Here is a 21957-nt window from a genome sequence, read left to right as displayed (position 1 = left end):
AGTTTTGAGCGGCGACTTTTGTGTTTCAACTTTTATGGGGCGAGGTTGGTGTATGTGTGGTGAAATGTGCGCTGAGGGTGGTATATGTGTTCGAGCACGTGGTAGTGTGTGGCGCATTTTGTGTGTGTGTGTTCATATCCCCGTGGTGGTGTGGTGATTATCCCATGTCGGGGCCCCACTTTAGCAACTGTACGGTATATACTCTTTGGCGCCATCGCTCTCATTCTTTAAGTCCCCCTTGTTCACATCTGGCAGCTGTTAATTTGCCTCCAACACTTTTCCTTTCATTTTTTCCCCATTATGTAGATAGGGGCAAAATTGTTTGGTGAATTGGAAAGCGCGGGGTTAAAATTTTCACCTCACAACATAGCTTTGACGCTCTCAGGGTTCAGACGTGTGACTGTGCAAAATTTTGTGGCTGTAGCTGCGACGGTTCAGATGCCAATCCCGGACATACATACACACATACATACATACATACACACACACACACACACACACACACACACACACACATACACATACACACATTCAGCTTTATATATTAGATATATTTTTTTTTTGAGTATATTACTTTTTGACCATTGGATTGCTGGTCGGAAGAGCTCTGCATGCCTTGTAAGGCTGCCGTCACACTAGCAGTATTTGGTCAGTATTTCACATCAGTATGTGTAAGCCAAAACCAGGAGTGGGTGATAAATACAGAAGTGGTGCATATGTTTCTATTATACTTTTCCTCCATTTGTTCCACTCCTGGTTTTGGCTTACAAATACTGATGTAAAATACTGACCAAATACTGCTAGTGTGACAGCAGCCTAAGGCCATGTTCACACGCTGCGGTTTTTACCGCGGAACCGCCGCGATTTTGATGCTGCGGGTCCGCAGCAGTTTCCATAGCGTTTACATTAACATGTAAACCCTATGGAAACCGCAAACCGCAGTGCACATGCTGCGGGAAAAACCGCGCAGAAACGCAGCGGTTTACAACCCGCAGCATGTCACTTCTTTGTGCAGAATCGCTGCGATTCTGCACCCATAGGAATGCATTGAACCGCTTACTTCCCGCATGGGGCTGTGCCCACGTTGCGGGAAGTAAGCGGATAATGTGCGGGTGGTACCCGGGGTGGAGGAGAGGAGACTCTCCTCCAGGCCCTGGGAACCATAAAATAGTGTAAAAAAAAGAATTAAAATAAAAAATGAAGCTATACTCACCTCTCAGCGCTGCCCGCGGCCGTCCGGTCTTCGGTTTGCTGTGCCGAACAGGACCTGTGGTGACGTCGCGGTCACATGACCGTGATGACGCCGCGGTCACATGACCGTGACGTCACGAAGGTCCTTGTCGGCACAGCCGCTTGCAGCGCCGGGGAGATCGCGACGTCGGAGGGTGAGTATAGCCAATTTTTATTATTTTTTACATTACTATTGATGCTGCATATGCAGCATCAATAGTACAGCAGTAATCCCGCAGCAGAAACCGCGGAACAAACCGCGATAAATCTGCAGGGATAACCACAGCGGTTTTGCCCTGCAGATTTTCAATTCCGCTGCGGGATTAACCCGCAGAGGAACCCGCAGCGTGTGAACATGGCCTAAGGTAGTAATTTGATGCTGTTCCAATTTTTTCACACATAAATACACAAACACACACACTTGTTGATAAGGGTAATAATACACTGGGTAGTTTTTTAAATGACAGATTAGATGTCACCTTTGTGTGTACATAGTGGATTACCTGTTCAGCTAAGGGTACCGTCACACAGTACCATTTTCATCGCTACGACGGCACGATCCGTGACGTCGCAGCGTCGTATGATTATCGCTCCAGCGTCGTAGACTGCGGTCACACTTTGCAATCACGGCGCTGGAGCGATGCCGAAGTCCCCGGGTAACCATCGGGTTACTAAGCGCAGGGCCGCACTTAGTAACCCGATGTTTACCGTGGTTACCAGCGTAAACGTAAAAAAAACAAACAGTACATACTTACATTCCAGTGTCTGTCCCCGGCGTTCTGCTTCTCTGCACTGTGTAAGCGCCATAGCCGGAAAGCAGAGCGGTGACGTCACCACTGTGCTCGCTTTCTGGCTGGCCCGGCGCTCACAGTGCAGAGAAGCAGAACGCCGGGGGACAGACACCGGAATGTGAGTATGTACTGTTTGGTTTTTTTACGTTTACGCTGGTAACCACGGTAAACATCGGGTTACTAAGCGCGGCCCTGCGCTTAGTTACCCGATGTTTACCCTGGTTACATGCGAACACATCGCTGGATCGCTGTCACACACAACGATCCAGCGATGACAGCGGGTGATCAAGCGACGAAAGAAAGTTCCAAACGATCTGCTACGACGTACGATTCTCAGCAGGGTCCCTGATCGCTGCTGCGTGTCAGACACTGCGATATCGTATGGATATCGCTGGAACATCACGAATCGTACCGTCGTAGCGATGAAAATGGCACTGTGTGACGGTACCCTTAGACACTATCAGGTCGTACTGGTCTCTCCAGATATTGGATACCATATTACTGGTCCACTACACTTCATACATCACATTAATATAGAAGTATTTGGAGTAATAATGAACAACAAAAGAAGAAAAAAAATTAAAAATACAACCCGACAATACATGAAATAATGTGTACACCAATATAAAAAATAATTTATTGCCATACCATTGTTAAAACCTGAATTAGTAAATACAATACGACACAATGAATGCATAAAGTATAAATGTCGCGCTTCGTTGTGTCGGTAACATGATGCAATAGACCCAATATAAAACACAATAGGAACCAAAAAGAAAAGTGGATGATTATATCTATCTATCTATCTATCTATTTTACACATTGGGTCACTTGTATCATGTTACAGATACAACGAAGCAGGAAAGTGACATTTATACTTTATGTATTCATGGTGTCTGTGTTATAGTATTTCAGGTTTTAACCATGGTATGGCAAACTTTTTTTTTCCCATAGGTGTGCATATTATATTATTAATAATAATAATATTATTATATGTATGGACTCCCTCCATCTCTTTTCTTGTTTAATATTACTCCCAATACCTATGTAGCATCCTTACTCCTACACATCGATCGGGAGAGTGTGAGTTTTCTATGATATATACGCACACCCATAGTAAAATCAAGTCTATTGTGCCAAGTATTGGTCATACAGGAGGTTGGCGGGCCCACCAGGGGAATTATCTTCTCCTCTGTGGGCCAGTCCGAGCTTCGACAGTCACAGTAAAAGGAATCAGTCCAGGATGACTAATACAAAATAAATTTTAAAAAAATGCACGTTTTTTGGGGGCACATGCAGTAATATATGAAATAGATCACTGACCAAGTGTGTGCTTAGAGAGGTTGTCACGTATTTCCCATACCTCTAAGGCCGGCATCACACTAGCGAGTTTTATGGATATATGAGAGGCGCAGAAAATACAGATTGCATACGGTACAATGATTCTCTATGGGGCAGCTCCTATCTGTCGTATTTTACGTATCCGTATTATACGGTCTTGTACGGCCGTAGAAAATCGCAGCATGCTGCGTTTGTCAGCGTATTGCACAAAAAATACGCCAATGAAAGTCTATGGGGGCGAGAAAATTACGGACTACACACGGACCATGCGTGTGACTTGCGAGAAATACGCAGCGGTGTTCTATCGAAAATCCGGCAATTCAGTGCGGTGTACAGTAAAATCACACTGACAGAATAGAGTAGGTAGAATAAATGTGTACACACATGTCAGTGAGATATATATATATATATTTAATTCAGCACTAGATAGCAGAAAAGCCGGTAATTCAATTGCCGGCTTTTGCTCTCTCCTTCACAAACCCGACAGGATATGAGACATGGTTTACATACAGTAAACCATCTCATATCCCTTCTTTTATTACATATTCCTCTTTACTAATGTAACAAGTGTCTCTGTGTAAAATTTGGGGTCTCTAGCTATTAAATTAAAGGGTTAAATCCCGGAAAAAATTGGCGTCGGCTCCAGCGCAATTTTCTCCTCCAGAGTGGGAAAGCCAGTGACTGAGGGCAGATATTAATAGCCTAGAGAGGGACCATGGTTAATGGCCCCCCCTGGCTAAAAACATCTGCCCCCAGCCACCCCAGAAAAGGCACATCTGGAAGATGCGCCTATTCTGGCACTTGGCCACTCTTCCCACTCCCGTGTAGCGGTGGGATATTGGGTAATGAAGGGTTAATGTCACCTTGTTATTGTAAGGTGACATTAAGCCAGGTTAATAATGGAGAGGCGTCAATTATGACACCTATCCATGTACTGTAGTTACCTCGAGTCGCGGTGATGCGCCCTCTGCTGGATGAACACATATGAAATCGAGCCTGGGAACTTTTCAGAATATTTTCCCAGGCTCGAGTTCATATGAGTTCATCCAGCAGGGGGCGCATCACCGCGACTCGAGGTAACTACAGGATATTCCCCTGCATTCCATTCATTCACAAAGTTTTACAGTCAGGAGCACAGCTGCATTAGCAGAGCTCCTGGGTGTAAAATGATTTAACCCCTTCAGATGGATTTACAAAGTGGGACAAGACTGAACGACGGAAGGTATGGAATATTGTTGTTTGTTTTGTTTAACTTTATTTCAGGTGACAAGGGTCTTCAGGTGGATTAAGAGTATAATAAAATATTAACACATCATGTGTCTATTTCATTAAAATACTTTTTAATAATGTAATAATGTGTGTGTGTTTTATTAACCATTTCGTACTATTGGATTAATAATGGATAGGTGTCATAATTGACGCCTCTCCATTATTAACCTGGCTTAATTTCACCTTACAATAGCAAGGTGACATTAACCCTTCATTACCCCATATCCCACCGCTACACAGGAGTGGGAAGAGAGAGGCTAAGTGCCAGAATAGGCGCATCTTCCAGATGTGCCTTTTCTGGGGTGGCTGGGGGCAGATGTTTTTAGCCAGGGGGGGGGGGGGGGGCAATAACCATGATCCCTCTCTAGGCTATTAATATCTGCCCTCAGTCACTGGCTTCCCCACTCTGGCGGAGAAAATTGCGCTGGAGCCCACGGCAGTTTTTTCTGCGATTTAACCCTTTAATTTAATAGCTAGAGCCCCAAAATTTGACACCAAGATACTTGTTACATTAGTAAAAAAGAATATGTAATAAAAGAAGGGATATGAGACAGTTTACTGTATGTAAACCATGTCTCATATCATGTCGGGTTTGTGAAGGAGATAGGAAAAGCCGGCAATTGAATTACCGGCTTTCCTGCTATCTAGCGCTGAATTAAATATAAATACAGTAATTATATATATGTACACACACACACACACACACACACACACACACATAGACTGTATATATGTTTTAACCAATATTTGAGCCCATGGATCCATTGTATGTCGGTTTTGCAAGCCTGCGAGAAAATACGGATGCCAAACGGATTACATACGGAGGATGACATGCGCAAAATACGCTGCCACACTCTGCCTACGGATCACTATTTTGGGAACATTTCTGCATATTACGGCCGTAAAAAACGTATTTTCATACGCCTAGTGTGACACTGGCCTTAGTAGGTTATAAAGTACAGTACTCAGCAGAAAAACACCTCCTAGCATTAAAATCAAAAGTTTACAGGATAACACTCCCTCTCCAAAAATAAAAAAATATTATAAATTACCACTAAGTACAGGAGCAAGTTCTATATATTGGTGGTACTACACCAATAAAAGCCGCGTGCACCTACACAGCATAATACGCAAACCTACATGACGCCCAAAGAAAAGGCTACTAGCATCACATGACTCCAGAGAAAAGAAGCAGTAATAAGAATAGGAGTCACTTTGTTGTATCTGGCACAGAAGAGTTCAAGGATCAAACTTGATATCTACAGTCCAGGAGAAAGATAACAAGAGAATCAGCTCATGTCAGCCTTCACATTCTACCTTTCCTGTTTTGCAGAACTGGATGAGATTAGCAACAATATTCTAGAATAATTAACCATCTTCCTTAGTCAGAAGCATAGACGTACAGTACGGCATTAAGGTACTGATGGCCAACAATTGAATGTGTATGGCGGTTCCCCGACTCTCCCTTGGCAGATGTTGGAAAGAGTGCACAACCCTTTTGTTGGTATAGTACATAGGTATATAAGCTGCTGTGCTAAAAAAACAAACAAAAAAAAAAAAACCACACATTAGCACTTGGCCAAGTTATTCATGTGTGTGCGGGAAGCAGGAGATATAGCTGGAATCATTTACACTGTACAAGAGAAGAATCCACCCATCAGCTTCACTGAATTCATAGAAGAAATGTTAAACTTGCAGAAAACTCCTTTCCCGAGATCTACGGTACATTCTTTTTTCGAATAAAATAAACAAAACTGCTAAAATCACAAGATTACCACATAGTTTCCTTCATTTTTCTGCTGGGTGTGTTGGTTTATCTTGTTTCATTTAGATTCTGTTTATGTAGTGAACCGAATCAGAAGCTGAAACTGGTTGTTCTGTATTTGGTGGTTAAGAATGTCTGTTCTTTAAAAAGAAAAAAACAATAAAAAAAAACATTTTTGAGGTGGATCTTTGTCTCAATGGAAATTTTTACATTGCCCAACATGTTTTGTTTTGGGGAAGTGGCACTCCTTTCATGCCCTACACACGGTGTACACTTGAGGACCTAATTACCATATTGATCAAATTGATTTTCAGCTCAACTGGGGAGGGGGCGCGACAGATTACTAAACCAAAGAGGTATGATTTTTTTTTTTTTTTTAATTGTAGGGGCCCTACATGGCTGTGCAGAAAGGTTGGGATATGACAACAAATTCCTGTAATTTCCCCCCTACCATAAAGTGATGGCATATCAGAACTAAGCGGCTGCAGCACTGAGTGCCATGGTCCCTTCATGGTGACATTCTTTGCCACCCTAGAGCATCGTAGCATTGATTCATTCTCACGTTCAAGGCATATGTTCTTTATGAGACGAGAATACCCCTTTAGTTAGTTATAAATAGAAAAAAAAAAAACACATAATTAATATCTACTTAATGCAATGGGTAAATTCACACGTTTCGTATTTGCTGCAGATTTTATTCTGAGACGTTCCGAAGATAACTTACTCATCTGAAACAAGCTTGTTCAATTGAACGGAAAATATTTTGTGAGGTTTTCTTTAATGAGGTTTGATTTAGGCCACGTTCACACATTCAGTATTTGATCAGTATTTTACCTCAGTATGTGGAAGCCAAAACCAGGAGTGGGTGATAAATCCAGAAGTGGTGACATGTTTCTATTATTCTTTTCCTCTGATTGTTCCTCTCCTGGTTTTGGCTGACAAATGCTGAGGTAAAAACACTCACCAAATACCGACCGTGGCCTCAAAGTGTTTTTGGTGCAAAGGCTTTGTAACATTTTTTTTCCAAATCTAATCGAGAAGCATGTGGATAAATTAACCCTTAAAAATGCCATATACAGAGTATGTAGACCTCATATAACTGTGCCATAGACTTTAAAGTAGGTTTGTTCCGATCTTTGTACAAAAAAAACCCAACAGCCAATGAAAATGTATTGAAAGAGACTGCAAAATGCGGTCTGTAAATTCAGCCCCGGGTCGGTTTCAGTGTGATTTCCGTCTGTGGTTGTACTAGCCTGAACACAAGGCTTCATATGTGCCCATGAGACTGTAGAATTCAAGTCAGCAATTGTGCGTCTGACGCTGAAATCACCGTCCAAAACAGTCCTTAGGGCTTGTTCAGACACGAGTAAATTCGGTCACTGTGCCATCTATATGCTCAATGATTAGCACACTGACCCAATAATGACCTGTGTGCCAGGACACACCACCAATGGTCCATGCAGTATGTGCCAGCGTGGTCCGTTGTGCAGATATCTGTACATGGACAAGCCCGCGGAACCAATATGTGCATGTGACGCCCCACCTTTTAGTATGGTCATGTCTACCTGCCCTAAGGCAAAGTGTTACCCATATCAGGGGGCTTTGAAGGGTTCAGAACCCTTACGGACAGTGTCACCTGCCATCACATCTACTCTTTGGTCAGGAGACAACACATTGGAACAGCATTATCAAACCTAACAGTAACCATAGCAACCAAAAGCACGGCTTTCATTTCTAAAGCTGCAATAGAAAAATATGAAGGTTTTGCATTAATCAGTTGCTACGGGCAACAAAATCTGCTTTGATAACTCTGCCTCATTTCTCATAAATGGACCTAGACGTTAAATGCCATAAGAAAGCGGCGGTCTTTCTAAGATGCACCCTCCAGATCTCTGCTCCACTACTGACCAACTCTTTAAAGCCCCTCGAGCCTAGGCCTGACATAGCGCGTCCTATACCTTATTAAGGTGCAGTTTCTGTAAATCTTGGGGTCAACGCTTCCTAACCATCAGATTTGTTCTGACTTTCCATCATTGTTTAAAAGGAGAGAAGACAGCCATGTAATAGCGATGAGTAGATGAATAACACGGAAACAATGGAGAGGGTTTCCGAATGACATCGCAATAGCCCTGAACTGGTCATAGACATCCTGTTTCCAGCCGTGCATAATTCACCTATTAACATCTATATTCAGCAGATTTTAATGAAGCTGGGAACTAGGGGGGTGATAAGCAACGGTCCGACTCAACCGCATCAAATAAGCAAAAATACAAAAAAAAAAAAATGAATGTCTGTATTTCCACCTTTTGTCTGTCTAAACAGTAGCGCAGGCAAGGGTAGACCAAGAGTGGAAGATGGTCGTCAATCTGCACCTTATCTCGCACATCTCTACAGAAGAGGCGTGCTAGGCAGAACGAAGAGTTAATGGGGCAATGGGGAAGATAAGTCGCCCAATAACCAGCTGTAGTGTGAAATGTAGAGTATATAAAAAGTGATCAATTTTTACTTAATAAATCACATAAGTGTTCTTTAAGGATTTGATTGTTGCAATATATATATATATATATATATATATATATATATATATATATTTTTTTTATTAATGATATCTGGTTATTATAACAATTTTATATTTTTAATGGACACTACTAAACAGCTTTTCACTATTGTGTAGTTACAGTTTGGTCAGCAATGGACATCGCAATTTTTAATGTGTCCACGCAAGCAATACGGTCATGATATATGTCTATCACAAGGTAACAGAACCCCTGTAAAACTGGTTTTTGTACATTCACTGATCCCAGTTGTGTCCCATTTCCCAGCTTGCATCCACAGACCCGATAGAAGAAGCAGCCCGATGACTTATGTCGGTACATACCTGAAGCACAGCATATTAAGCGCACATTCACAGTACCTGCCCGGCTTGACTTTCTGGGCCATAAAGGAATTCCTTCTCATCCGGTATAAGTAGTATTTTCCTTTTATCATGGTGGATCCTATTGCATTTCTCCTGGAGTTGAGCAGTGTCTTGTGCTTTCCTTGTCTAGAGAGCTGACAGCGTAGTGTGCTTGTGCACTGATGGTGAACAGCATAGTGCAGGCGATACAGGAGGGAAAGCCTTTTCTTAGTGCACGTTTTATAGACACAAATGAGTTCAAAAGGCAATCAGATAGCCGTCAGTGTAAAGTCCCATCCGTCCTCTGCATGGAACGCTAAAGTAGTGTTAAGCAGGAGGCAGGACCACAGCTACATGTTCGTCTATGGGCTGTGTTCATACGGTCTGTAGCCAGGTAATCTCTTCACAGGTTGTTGGAAAACCACTACAGGTGAATATAAGGCGGACAGCCAGAAACTAAACCTCCCCTATGGCGTAAATCACACGTGCATTTTTGAGTCAAAGCCAGAAGTTGTTTCCTGGCACTTACTCTGAATGTACAATGCAGGAGCAGACCAGAGGCAGGACACCGCTTCTTCTGCTTGGGTACACGCTGACATCTCTTTAATCAGGCACCCACCTATAAGTGTTCATTAATCAGGGTAGTTCCTAACTACCGTATATTAGCATTTGTAGTTGTAATACGCTAACTCCTTCATGGCAACTGGTTTTAGGCTAAGGCTACAGGTCGCAATATTGGAGGTAATGATTTCACAGTGTCACATTGCGACCTGCAAATGTGTTCGATTTTCTGTTGCTGGTTGCAAGTGACATACTTGCCATAGACTTCAATGCAAGTCATATGTGACATGTCAACAACACAGCTTTAATTGCAACAAATCACAGCAAAAATACATAAATCTCTCCCCCCCAAAAAAAACAACAAAAAAAACAAACAAAAAAAATCACTAAAAAAATATCACAAAAAATCCCAGCCATATACCTGGTCACATTACTAATGCACTGCAAGATGCAGCAGCCCCATGATAAAGGTTGGAGCAGCACAGGTGAAAATACTGGTGAAAAACCACTCACACACCTACCAGCCATGGCGGGGGTGCTTGTGGTATCGTGCACATTATAGTGAATAGCTCCGCTGGCACATATGCCTGAATTCCACTTCCACAAGACAAAGAGCAGTGTGAAAGCACCCTTATGTGTGTGCATTTGTAACACTAAACAACACTGCCTCTCCAAGAATGGTAGGTGGGTAAGTGGCTGTCATCAGTTTTTTTGCACCTGTGCTGCCCTCCGCCTTCGTTGATGGAGCCTGCTGCATCTTGCAGTGCATTAGTAATGTGACCTGGTGTTGGAAAATATCAGAAAATAAATATTAGAGCCCCAAAATAGTTGCATGACATGTTGCTGAGCAGTCCTTGTCCTTATGTAGGTGGAGAGGCTTTCCTTGTGTTACAGAAGTTGTCCACTACTTGGACAATCCCTTCTAATACCCATCATTGGCCCCGATAAAATAATAAAAATTATACTCGCCTCCCGTGCCAGCGCCAGGTCTGCACTCACATTCCCGGCGCCCCCGTGTAGTTGTAGGGTACATGGCGTCCGATCAGCACTGGTGTCACTGTCCCCGTCTTCGGACAAATCGAACATCAAGAGGAAGTCCGGGCTGCGGCTGATCTCACTTCCTCCTGATGTTTGAGTTGTCCAAAGGCGGGGACAGTGTTGCATGGACCGCGATGCATGGACCATTTATGGGTCCCCAGAGCCGAACGCGACTGTCTTATGTATGCCTAGTCTACGCATCGCACTCCAAACCACACATGTGGGAAACCGGCCTCACTGAACCCACATGGCTCCCTAATACTAAGCGTATGTTCACATGGTGTCTTTGATGATTTAGAAAGAGATTCGCTATAGGAGCCACATAAACAAAAATGTCTTCAAGTACTCTTTGAAGTGAACCTGCTTCAAAATCAATGACAAAAATGGAGTGTGAACATACCCTAAGGCCTCTCCCTTTAAAACTGCATCTGCACTGTACCTCAATTTGCCTCTGATTTCATATGGAATTTTTTTTCAGGTACAAAGTCAAGTGATAAAAAAAATTACATCAGGTTTCATGAAAAGCTGCATGTACAGAGGTGTTGTCTAAAAGCAGGGGTAGGCTATGTGCACACGATGCGGATTTGCTGCAGATCTGCAACAAATTTTTCCGTGCAGAAACGCTGCAGATCCGCACTGTGATGTACAGTACAATGTAAATCAATGGGTAGAGAAAAAAGGTGTGCAGATGATGCGGAAAAATCAGTGCGGAATTGCTGCGGATTTAAAGAAGTGCATGTCACTTCTTTTGTGCGGATCTGCAGCCTTTCTGCACCCCTCCATTATAGAAATCCGCAGTGGCAAAAAATCTGCATCAATTCCGTGGCAAATCCGCACAAAAGCCGCATAAAAACCGCGGCAAATCCGCAGCTGTGGATTCTGCCAGGAGATGCAGATTTTGTGCAGAAAATTCTGCACCACATTTCCTACGTGTGCACATAGCCTAAGGATTGCCTCTGCCATATAAAGTCACAAATATTCTGAATGGTATATGGGGCCCTGGTATAGATTTTGCATTGGAACTTCAGCTTACACTTTGGCCTAAAAGCAGGGAACAGATGAAGACATACTACACCTGATCTGGTACGGCAGCACACGGATGGTGTGCGGCCTCTGAGTGCACTTACACTGGCTATGCAGACACATCTGCTGTTTCAAGTTTGCATTTTTATGAAATTTTTGCATGCAGACATTTATAGGCAGACTGGCTCCAACAAAGAAATCTGTCAATGTTACATCTATTTTTTATTAAATGATGATGATAATAATAAAAAAAAAAAAAAAAATAATAATAATAATAATAAAAAAGACCTTGCACATTAAAATCAGCATCAAGCAATAGAAAAAGTAGTAAAACCGGCAAATTTGTCATGTGGCAATCTTTAGTTGTATTTATTTTGTTCTATTGCCTTCTCTAGAGGTAAAGAACACCAGAAAAATAAAATGCAAACAAAACCCTATAAAATTTGTTTCCTATGCTAAGACTGGCATTTTGCACCCCAGTCTTAATGAAGTCTTAGGCCGGTTTCACATGTCAGTGGCTCCGGTACGTGAGGTGAGTTTCCTCACGTACCGGAGCCACTGACACACGTAGACCCATTAAAATCAATGCATCTGTGCAGATGTCATTGATTTTTTGCGGACCGTGTCTCCGTGTGCCAAACACGGAGACATGTCAGTGTTCGTGGGAGCGCACGTATTACACGGACCCATTAAAGTCAATGGGTCCGTGTAAAACACGGACCACACACGGACCTTCTCCATGTGCAGTCCGTGTGGCGTGCAGGAGACAGCGCTACAGTAAGCGCTGTCCCCCCCACATGGTGCTGAAGCCGCCATTCATATCTTCCCTGCAGCAGCGTTTGCTGCATAGAAGATATGAATAATAGTGTTTAAAAGAAAGATCTATGTGTCCGTCGCCCTCCCACCCCCTGTGCGCCCCCCCCGCTGTTCTGAAAATACTCACCCGCCTCCCTCGCAGTGTTCTGTGCTGGCCGCCCCTTCTACTGTATGCGGTCACGTGGGGCCGCCGATTGGAGTCATGAATAGGTGGCCCCATCTCCCATAGGGGTGGAGCCGCCTATTCATGACTGTAAATGAGCGGCCCCACGTGACCGCATACAGTAGAAGGCGCGGTCAGACCAGGAAGCATCGACAGCCAACGAGGGAAGCGGGTGAGTATTTTCAGAACAGCGGGGGGGCGCACGGGGGTGGGGGGGCGGCGGACACATAGATCTTTCTTTTAAACACTATTATTCATATCTTCTATGCAGCAAACGCTGCTGCACAGAAGATATGAATCGCGGCTTCAGCACGATGCAGTGTACCACACGCGTGGGTACCACACGCTCCTTGTGGTACCCACTCGGCACACGGGTGGCACACGTGTGCCGCACGTATGGCCTACGTGAGCTCACGGGCACACGGACACGGATAACTCCGGTACCGATTTTTTCCAGTACCGGAATTATCTGGACGTGTGGGACAGCCCTTACCTGGTAAGACGTGACGAATTCATCGAGGACCATGAAAGTGGAGTAGATTTTTATGAATTTGCCGAGTCACACCCCATCCAAGCTGCAGCCACTTTGTAAAGTTTGCAACATTTCGAGATGTTTTACAGCAGAAAACTAGTGAAAATGCCTTGATTAAACGGGCCCTTAGTTTTTAATGGGGGATAAGTGACCTACAAACAACTCTAGTGCAGCTTAGCCTCAGAGGAAATTACTAAACAAGGGAAAAGTCCCTTAAAATCCACTTTCACCCGAACATAAGGCTGGGGCTACGCGGTGACATGTCTCGCATGACAACACTTCTCTGACAAGTTGAGCAACTATTTTAGAGCACCATTGTTATATTTGAAGAATAATGTTTCCACAGTGAAATGTACATGTCACTTCAACCGGACAATATACAAAAGATGGAGTTTCCTGCTTATTATGGTAAGATCTTTGTCACAAGACAATTCTGCAAAAACCAAAAGGACATTGTTTTCAGGTCAACAATCTGACAAGAACAAAGCTAGTAAAACTATTCACTTAGCAAGTCTGAAGGACATATGAATGGCAATATTTTTCCCACTTTACACTATATGGGAGCCGTCACATGCAGCTATTTAAATGTGTTTTTTTTTACAGCATTTTTAAGAGCTTTTTTTGTGGGTGAAAACAGTGCAGCCAGATATGACTTTTAAATGGATCTGTCATGTCCAAAAAAGCACAATTTACATGCAAATATAGGGAAATAGGCAGGTAAATGGTGTTGGAATTTTGTCTGGCTGCTTAATGAAGAAATGGCTACAGGGAGAAAATGAACTTGTATCTTCCCTGTAGCTGTTTGCTGTTAGTCATAGGACGGTGCATGGAGCGGTGGCAGTCACCGCTTACTATATTGTGAGTGGTCATCAATCACTATCTTTCACACTCATTAATAGCCACCTCTCAGTGCATCAGTACAGAGCTGGCTGTCAGTCATTGCCGGGGTGTGGTAAGACCCGCCGCTCACTATGTACTGAGCGGTGACTGAAAGCTGCAGCCTGCCAGGAAGAATAAAATTAATTTCCTCTTGGCAGCCAGGCTTTCAGTGCTGTGGCCGCCCTGCTTTAGGCCAGTCTCACACGTCCAGATAATTCCGGTACCGGAAAAATCGGTACCGGAGTTATCCGTGTCCGTGTGCTCACGTGGCACATCAGTGTGGCACACGTGCGGCAGCCGTGTGCCGACTGAGGACCACACGGACCGTGCAGGAGACAACGCTAGAGTTAAGCGCTGTCCCCCCTGCGTGTGGTGCTGAAGCCGGCATTCATTCCTTCTCCCCAGCAGCGTTCGCTGGAGAGAAGGAATGAAAAATCAAGGGGTTTTTTTAGTATTTTTGTGTTTAAAATAAAGTTCCTGGTCACCTCCCGCCTCCCACCCCCTGTACGCCCGCCCGCTTGCATTAAAATACTCACCCAGCTCCTGCGATGCTTCCTCTCAGCGCCGGCAGCTTGTCCTGTGTGAGCGGTCACGTGGTGCCGCTCATTACAGTGATGAATATGCGGCTGTGTCTCCGGTACGTGAGGAAACTGTCACCACACTTACCGGAGCCACTGACGTGTGAAACAGGCCTTAGAAAGCTATTAACCTGCAGATTAACCCCATATCTTAAGGCTAATAATTGCTTTTTAAATATGACAGGTTCCATTTAAGCTACACAGCATATTTAAGAAAGCAAATCTATCATGATGATCAAACAACCAACACCAACCAACTAAACTACGTATATTGACATGTAGTTTGCTGAAAGATAAGCAGATTTGTACCTTTTTATTTATTAAAAAAATCCAGCGCGCTACATAACCCAAAAAATCCATGGTTTATTATATATGCAAATGAGGTTGAAGTGCTCTGGGTGTGAATAGAGCACTTATCGAGCCTCTGCCTCCCGGACTCTATTCTTGCCTAGTGCCACAGTGTTCTGCATGACTGAGAGCTCAGTGTCAAGTCAGTGAGCTGTGAATCAAACAATGCGTGGTGCTGGGCAGGGCGCAGAGCCAGGGAGGCACTAGCTTGGGAAGTGCCTCCATCATGCCCAAACCATTTCAGTCTCAATTACATGTGGATTAAAACAGCATTTTGTGTTTCTCAGTTATGGGGTGGTGGATTTTTCTAAATAAAAGTACATGTCCGCTTATCTTCACAAGACAGTGCTATATAAAATAAAAAATAAAATGTGGACTGAAAAGATATGTTGTGTTTACCTGTGTTTGTAAAACTTGAAAATAAAGAATTTACAAAAAAAAAATAAAATGTGATATTTCATCTCATGCCATTTTAGATATTCTCTATTAGGGTAGAATATGGTCCTTGACGAGAAGATCACAGAGAGGGAAAACATTCCGTAAGGAAATATTAGATGGTGTTTCACTTCACCTGTACGAATTTGATATCCCCCTTTATTTTTAAAGATGTACAGGAGAACAAACATCCTACAGTTGACGTGTGAAGAACTTCTGTCCTTGAAAATCTCCTTCTTTTCTGACATAAGGTAAGTGTTCATATACATGTAACACCAATAATGCTGACGGATTGAGGCTTCTTTATCTGGGAAGTCTCAATAAGAGGAATGTGCGTACCTTGTGCGCCTAGGATTTGATATTCATTGTCTGGAACGCTCATAAAGACGAGTCTTAAAAGGTTGCAAAGACTGGCATAAACCAGGGGCACAGCCCATTGTGCAAATAAATCTGCTAATGGTCTATTACATAGGATGAGTGACACTAATCTTATAAGTGTTCTGTTTACATCAAACCTCTATAAAATGCATCTTATATTATTTTCTTCTACTCAATGCCACAGTCTTATACAATAGTAAGGTCCAGATTCGTTATTGCATTTTCACCTGTTTTTTGTTGTTGTTGAGTTTTTTTGCATTTTGCAATCCATTTATTTGCACCAAATTCACTTTTCCATTTGCCCCTTATTTTAAAGTCTAGTTTGTCTTTTGTTTTCTTGTTTGTTTTTTTAATTCTCCACTGTGGGTGGAGTTTAAGGTTTCCTGATGTCTTCTTCACCTGATTCATCAGTTGCGATTTAAAAAAAAAAAAAGTTGCAAAATTTGTTGCAAATTTCCCCTAATCCTGCTTTGGAGTAATTTTTTGTAAAAGTCAGTAATTTTTGCTTCATTTTTTAAAAATAATAGAAAAAAGATGGAAAGAGAGACCATTTTTTCTCTTTGTATAAAACTCATAAACCATGTGCAAAGAATTTGGTTAAAAAAAAAGTCAGTGACTACCATGACACAAAAAAAAAGAAAAAAAGACTTGAAGAAAAAAAAATGCAAATGATGGATCGGCCCTATGACTTAATTTGTTGTGCCAGTCTAACTAAAAAAAAAGTTGGATTTATTTGCACCAAATTTAGATGATAACTTATGAACGGATGGCGGTCGGGCGGCTGTGACCTGCCTTGGTCAGCAGAAGGGGGCAATTTTATCTACACATATTAAAACATTAACTTTATGATGCTGCAGACAGCAGTTTATGGTTACAGAGGATGAAAATGTAGAACAGAAACACATTCTATAAACTACGTTTCCCATCAAGCCTTTTTAATACCTCTCATTGTGATTTGGCCTTCTACGTGGTGGTCAGGATTCGGCCTAACTAAAACGCCTACTCACTTGTATGGAAGTGAATGGCTGAGATGGGAATATCCCTTTTTGGAGTTGTATTGGCATCAAAATATGGCACCGAATCCAAAACGAACTGTTTTGTTTTTTTTTGCCTCTGTCGTTTACTAGACTCCACACAACATAATGATGTCAGGGGTCTAGTAAATGCCGAGGCCCACAGGGAGACCACCCGAAGAAGTGAAGACTGCCCAGGTCCAGCTGCTACCAAGGACTGGACGCTGGACAAAGGCAAGGAAAATCTACGGTATGTGTTTTACTGTCAGAGGAAGGACCGCATGTGCGCCCCTTTTTGTGTCTGCGCTGAAGGCTGCTTTGGAGATGGATGTGGACCCCCTTATCGCTTGCACCAATGATGCGTCCTCTCCTGGTATCATGTGCTACTTTATCTATGGTGCAGGGACATTAGAGGGCAAGAAACGTCAATATGGCGGCAGTTTAGGGACAATGTCCAATACAGCGTACTTGTGATGCCCTTGTGTGCACAGGGCTCTACTCTGCTTCTTTCAATAGTGATTCATATCAAATATTGTACAGTTTTTGACATCCAGACATTTGCTATGAAATATTTTCTTCTCTTTTGACCATGAATGATGCGTTACCGATTTCTAAGTGACATAAAGGGTTTTTATCTTGGCTCTGGCTCAGAGAAAACCTTGTTTTGTAGACACGGGATTTATAAAGGCAGCAATAACGCAGGCGGTGATTTTTTTTTTACTCCAACAAGCAGATGTGTTTGCAACCACATCCCAGCCTGTCTGTAAATAAGTAGCCACACGTTTCGCAGCCGGTGGACCATTAGTGCACATTCCAGCCCGGTCAGCTAGTACTGGCGTACACATGGCAGTGATTTATGCTCACACTTGGCCTGGATAGCACACATAGTATCACACATAGTATCACACATAGTATCACACATAACACAGCTCGCTGTCTAACACACACACAACTCATTTGTGTTTTTGGGATATGACTAACGTTCCAGCCTTAGATTTTTAAATGTCATAAATTAGCATTACTGGAGAACAAGCCTCCTCAGTGTACGCGGACGGCAGCGCTGCCGAGCCGACCCACTGGACAGGCTATTGTTACAAGTCTACACAGACGGCATTTCAACCACAAAGGACGCCAGTCTAAGTACAAGAGAGCACAATGCCATCATTTACTACCAGTTGTTAACTTATACTCTGCGCTGTCAACTCGTTTATTTTTATATATCAAAATAAATGAATAAACCGGCTGTGAATTTTAGAGGGAATCAGTCTGCAGATTCCTGATGATCCAGAATGAAATGCCAACCAGATCCCCAATAGAATGAATGACATTTTACTCTTAAACACTGCACCATTTTAGAGAATACATGCTGCTAAAAAGAGCTGGGCACAGGGACAAGTCTCCGTTGGTGGATCCCCTGCGGCTTCTGCCCACCTGGCTTGGTTTCACTTACAGATCATTCTCTATTTGTGTATACGGAACAGCAGAGTTTCAGAGTAAAGGCCCCGTCTCACATAGCGAGATCGCTAGCGAGATCGCTGCTGAGTCACAAGTTTTGTGACGCAACAGCGACCTCCATAGCGATCTCGCTATGTGTGACACGTACCAGCGATCAGGCCCCTGCTGCGAGATCGCTGGTCGTGTCAGAATGGCCTGGACCTTTTTTTGGTCGTTGAGGCCCCGCTGACATCGCTGAATCGGTGTGTGTGACACCGATCCAGCGATGTCTTCACTGGTAACCAGGGTAAACATCGGGTTACTAAGCGCAGGGCCGCGCTTAGTAACCCGATGTTTACCCTGGTTACCAAAAAAAACAAACACTACATACTCGCCTTTCGGTGTCCAGGTCCCTTGCCGTCTGCTTCCTGCTCTCACTGACTCCCGGCCGTACAGTGAGAAGTGAGAGCACAGCGGTGACGTCACCGCTGCGCTCTGCTCTCAGTGTACGGCGGCTCAGTCAGAGCAGGAAGCAGACGGCAAGGGACCTGGACACCGAAAGGCGAGTATGTAGTGTTTGTTTTTTTTGGAAACCAGGGTAAACATCGGGTTACTAAGCGCGGCCCTGCGCTTAGTAACCCGATGTTTACCCTGGTTACCCGGGTGCTGCAGGGGGACTTCGGCATCGTTGAAGACAGTTTCAACGATGCCGAAGTCGTTCCCCTGATCGTTGGTCGCTGGGGAGAGCGGTCTGTGTGACAGCTCCCCAGCGACCACACAGCGACTTACCAACGATCACGGCCAGGTCGTATCGCTGGTCGTGATCGTTGGTAAATCGCTTAGTGAGACGGGGCCTTAAGACTTAAAGGGACTCTGTCTGCACAGAATGACTGTTCAAACCAAGTGCAGGCGTTCGGTGCACCCTTAGTGTGGCCAAATATTTACGTATACCTTCCCCCCTGCTTGTATCGCTTTCTTGATTGCTCTATGAAGTCAGAGCTGTCAGAGAAGTGCGGAGATAGATGAAAACAAGGAGGTTGGAACATGCATGTAAATGTTTGGCCGCACCAAGGGTGCACCGAGCGCTTATACTTGGTCATTCTGTGCTCACATACTCCATCTTTAAAGGGAACCAGTATTATCCAAAGATCTGCAGGTAAATAGTAGTAAAATCCTATCTGGCTGCCTTATTGGAGCTACAGTGACCAGGAGAAAACTAACTTCTATCTTCTCTTTAGCCAGTCACTTCTAGTCACCTGGGCAGTATGGGGAACATTTACCATTACCACTCACTATATGAATGTAGCTGGAATCACTGCCCAACATTTTGATTTGCAGTTTATAAATCTTTTTCATATAGTTACTACTATATAGAAGGTGATATTGATTTATATTTAATACTGATCAGTTCTATTACCAATATGGACTGTTAATACACATTTTTGTATTTGTATTATATATATATACATACATACATACATACACACTGTTCCTTACAAATTGCTTATCCTTCGGCATGTACTGATGCAAACAACTACAGATTCCCACATCTTCATGGCAGCGCTATATTTCATTTTTATTTTTGTGAATTTATGGTATATTCATATTAATAAAGATTGAATCTAGGTCAAATATACTCTGGTTTGAGGGTGCTTTATCGTGTACACATTAATGTGTTGATGTTGCTTCTGACTTTATAACCTTAAAACTGATATGATTTTTCCATAAAGGTAACCTTTTTTATGTCTAATGTGTAAGTGCAGCACCCCAGGTTACCTGTTGCTGCCATGATGTTACATTTCCTTCAGGGAAGGTAATTTCATGCTCAGAGTCAATGGAGTTCTCTTCACCAGGTAAGGCATTCTGAATCCAGGCCAGGAGGGGGAGCTCAGGACCCGGATTCAGGGGAGCTTCCCTAAGCTATATGTATCCTGACCTGGAGGAGGAGCTAGACAGTAGTTGGTCCTAGGAGACCAAGCAAGGCAGATGGTCTAGGGAGACTAAGCAGAGCAGACGTTTAGGAGAGACGCAGAGCAGACAGAGAGGCCTGGCAGCCATGAGGGAGCTGCAGCCTCTGGAAGGAGGAAGACCTGAAGGGTTGGATGTGGAGTAGCCGGAAGGGAAGGAGCAAAAAAGAGGAACAGGGCTCAGAGGGGAACTGTGACCGGGCACCTTCAGAGCCATAGCGCAGAAGCCGGGTACCGGGAGCCCGAGGCCTTAGTGGAACTGTATGACACTTGGCAGAACTGGAGGGCATAAGATCAAACAGACATTGCCCACACCTGAGACGCAGCAGCACCTGAGGAGCCCGGGGCATGATAGAGTCCCTGTAAAAAGGCTCAAGCTGCCCGTCATGCAGGGACCTGTCTTAGGACAGGGGGAATAGAGGACTCTGCAGAAAGCTTCAGACAGCAGGGACTTCATACACAGCAGGCGCTAGTTGGAAAGGCTCACGGACCTTTACTGGGAAAGGGAACCCTCCATTGCCTCTGGGCGGGCCGGGCTATACCATCATCCGTGCCTGGTACCCTGGACTGTGGCCTGCTAACTACAGTAAACCAGGTAAAGACTTACAACTTGTGTCCTCCACTTATTCGTTGGCATTCACCACCTTGCCACACATCTTAGGATCCCTGAGGACCCCGCTTCACCTGTGGGAAGTGTAACACCTGTGCTGCAACAACATCCCCAGGGGACCCCTTCAACGCAGCACGGGTCTGACTACTGAGCGAACACCACAAGTGGCGTCACGACAGACTTTGAACATTTTCCCCTTTAAAGACCGTTCCCCTTTAACGTTTAGCCCCAGGGCCACGGACCAGGTCGCAGCCACCGTGACATCCCCCTGCTGGACCCGGTACCGAATACCCCACTGCCCTGGCTGGGCGACTCATATGTATGTAGCACATTGTCAATCAAAGTATTGGGAAGTGGTTACACCCGCACTCACAGTACAGTGAGCAATGACTGGATCCACTCCTTGCACCGCCCCGATGACAGGAAGTGAGCAGCTACAGGGAAGATAGAACTTCATTTTTTCCCTATAGCTGACTATGGCAAAGTGGCCAATGCCATTTACCTTCAGATTAACCCTATGTCTGCAGTTAAATAGCAATTTTGGACATCACAGAATGTCTTTTATCCTTTATCATGAGGAAGCCTATCAGTATTTCATGTTGCCTGTGTTTAGGCCAGAATGAATCTGTTGAAGAGGTCCCTTTATATCTCCATGGGACCTGGGTAATACTAATGGATTCTTAGGCGGCAGAGCAGGAGTGCAGAATATATGGCCAAATTTACATGGCAGCATTTTTTTTTTTTTACAATGTTTTGCATCAGTATTTGTAAGCCAAAACTACTATTGTTTCCAGTACAATGAAGAGGTCATGAACCGTTCCAGGATACTTTGTGCTCTATCCCTGGTTTTGGCTTTCAAATACTTATGCAAAATACAGAACAGAATACAC

The 21957-nt window shown here is 43.8% G+C and overlaps 2 protein-coding genes across 7 annotated transcripts in view; both read right to left on the bottom strand.

Moving 5' to 3' along the window:
* The window catches only part of MIURF (mitochondrial elongation factor 1 upstream open reading frame), a 149080-nt gene extending 139728 nt beyond the window's left edge, over positions 1-9352 (bottom strand). The window contains exon 1 of the mRNA XM_077278476.1: positions 9311-9352. The gene's annotated coding sequence lies outside the window, so the exon portion shown is untranslated. The remainder of the gene's footprint in view (positions 1-9310) is intronic.
* The window catches only part of MGAT3 (beta-1,4-mannosyl-glycoprotein 4-beta-N-acetylglucosaminyltransferase), an 80474-nt gene that overhangs the window by 26136 nt on the left and 32381 nt on the right, over positions 1-21957 (bottom strand). The window contains exon 1 of one of the 6 annotated variants that reach the window (XM_077278466.1): positions 10375-10515. The exons of 2 other annotated variants lie outside the window; for them this stretch is intronic. Coding sequence is in view for 3 of the 4 variants with exons in the window: in XM_077278461.1 (XP_077134576.1) it covers positions 9275-9384 (110 nt within the window). In the remaining variant the exon portion in view is untranslated. Of the gene's footprint in view, positions 1-6406; positions 6431-9274; positions 9710-10374; positions 10516-21957 lie in introns of those variants that run through there. 3 more of the 6 variants (XM_077278461.1, XM_077278462.1, XM_077278464.1) reach the window with 3 other exon arrangements.

Source organism: Ranitomeya variabilis, chromosome 8 (assembly GCF_051348905.1).
Source record: "Ranitomeya variabilis isolate aRanVar5 chromosome 8, aRanVar5.hap1, whole genome shotgun sequence".
Classification (NCBI taxonomy): Eukaryota; Metazoa; Chordata; class Amphibia; order Anura; family Dendrobatidae; genus Ranitomeya; species Ranitomeya variabilis.
This window is presented reverse-complemented; position numbering and strand designations above follow the sequence as displayed.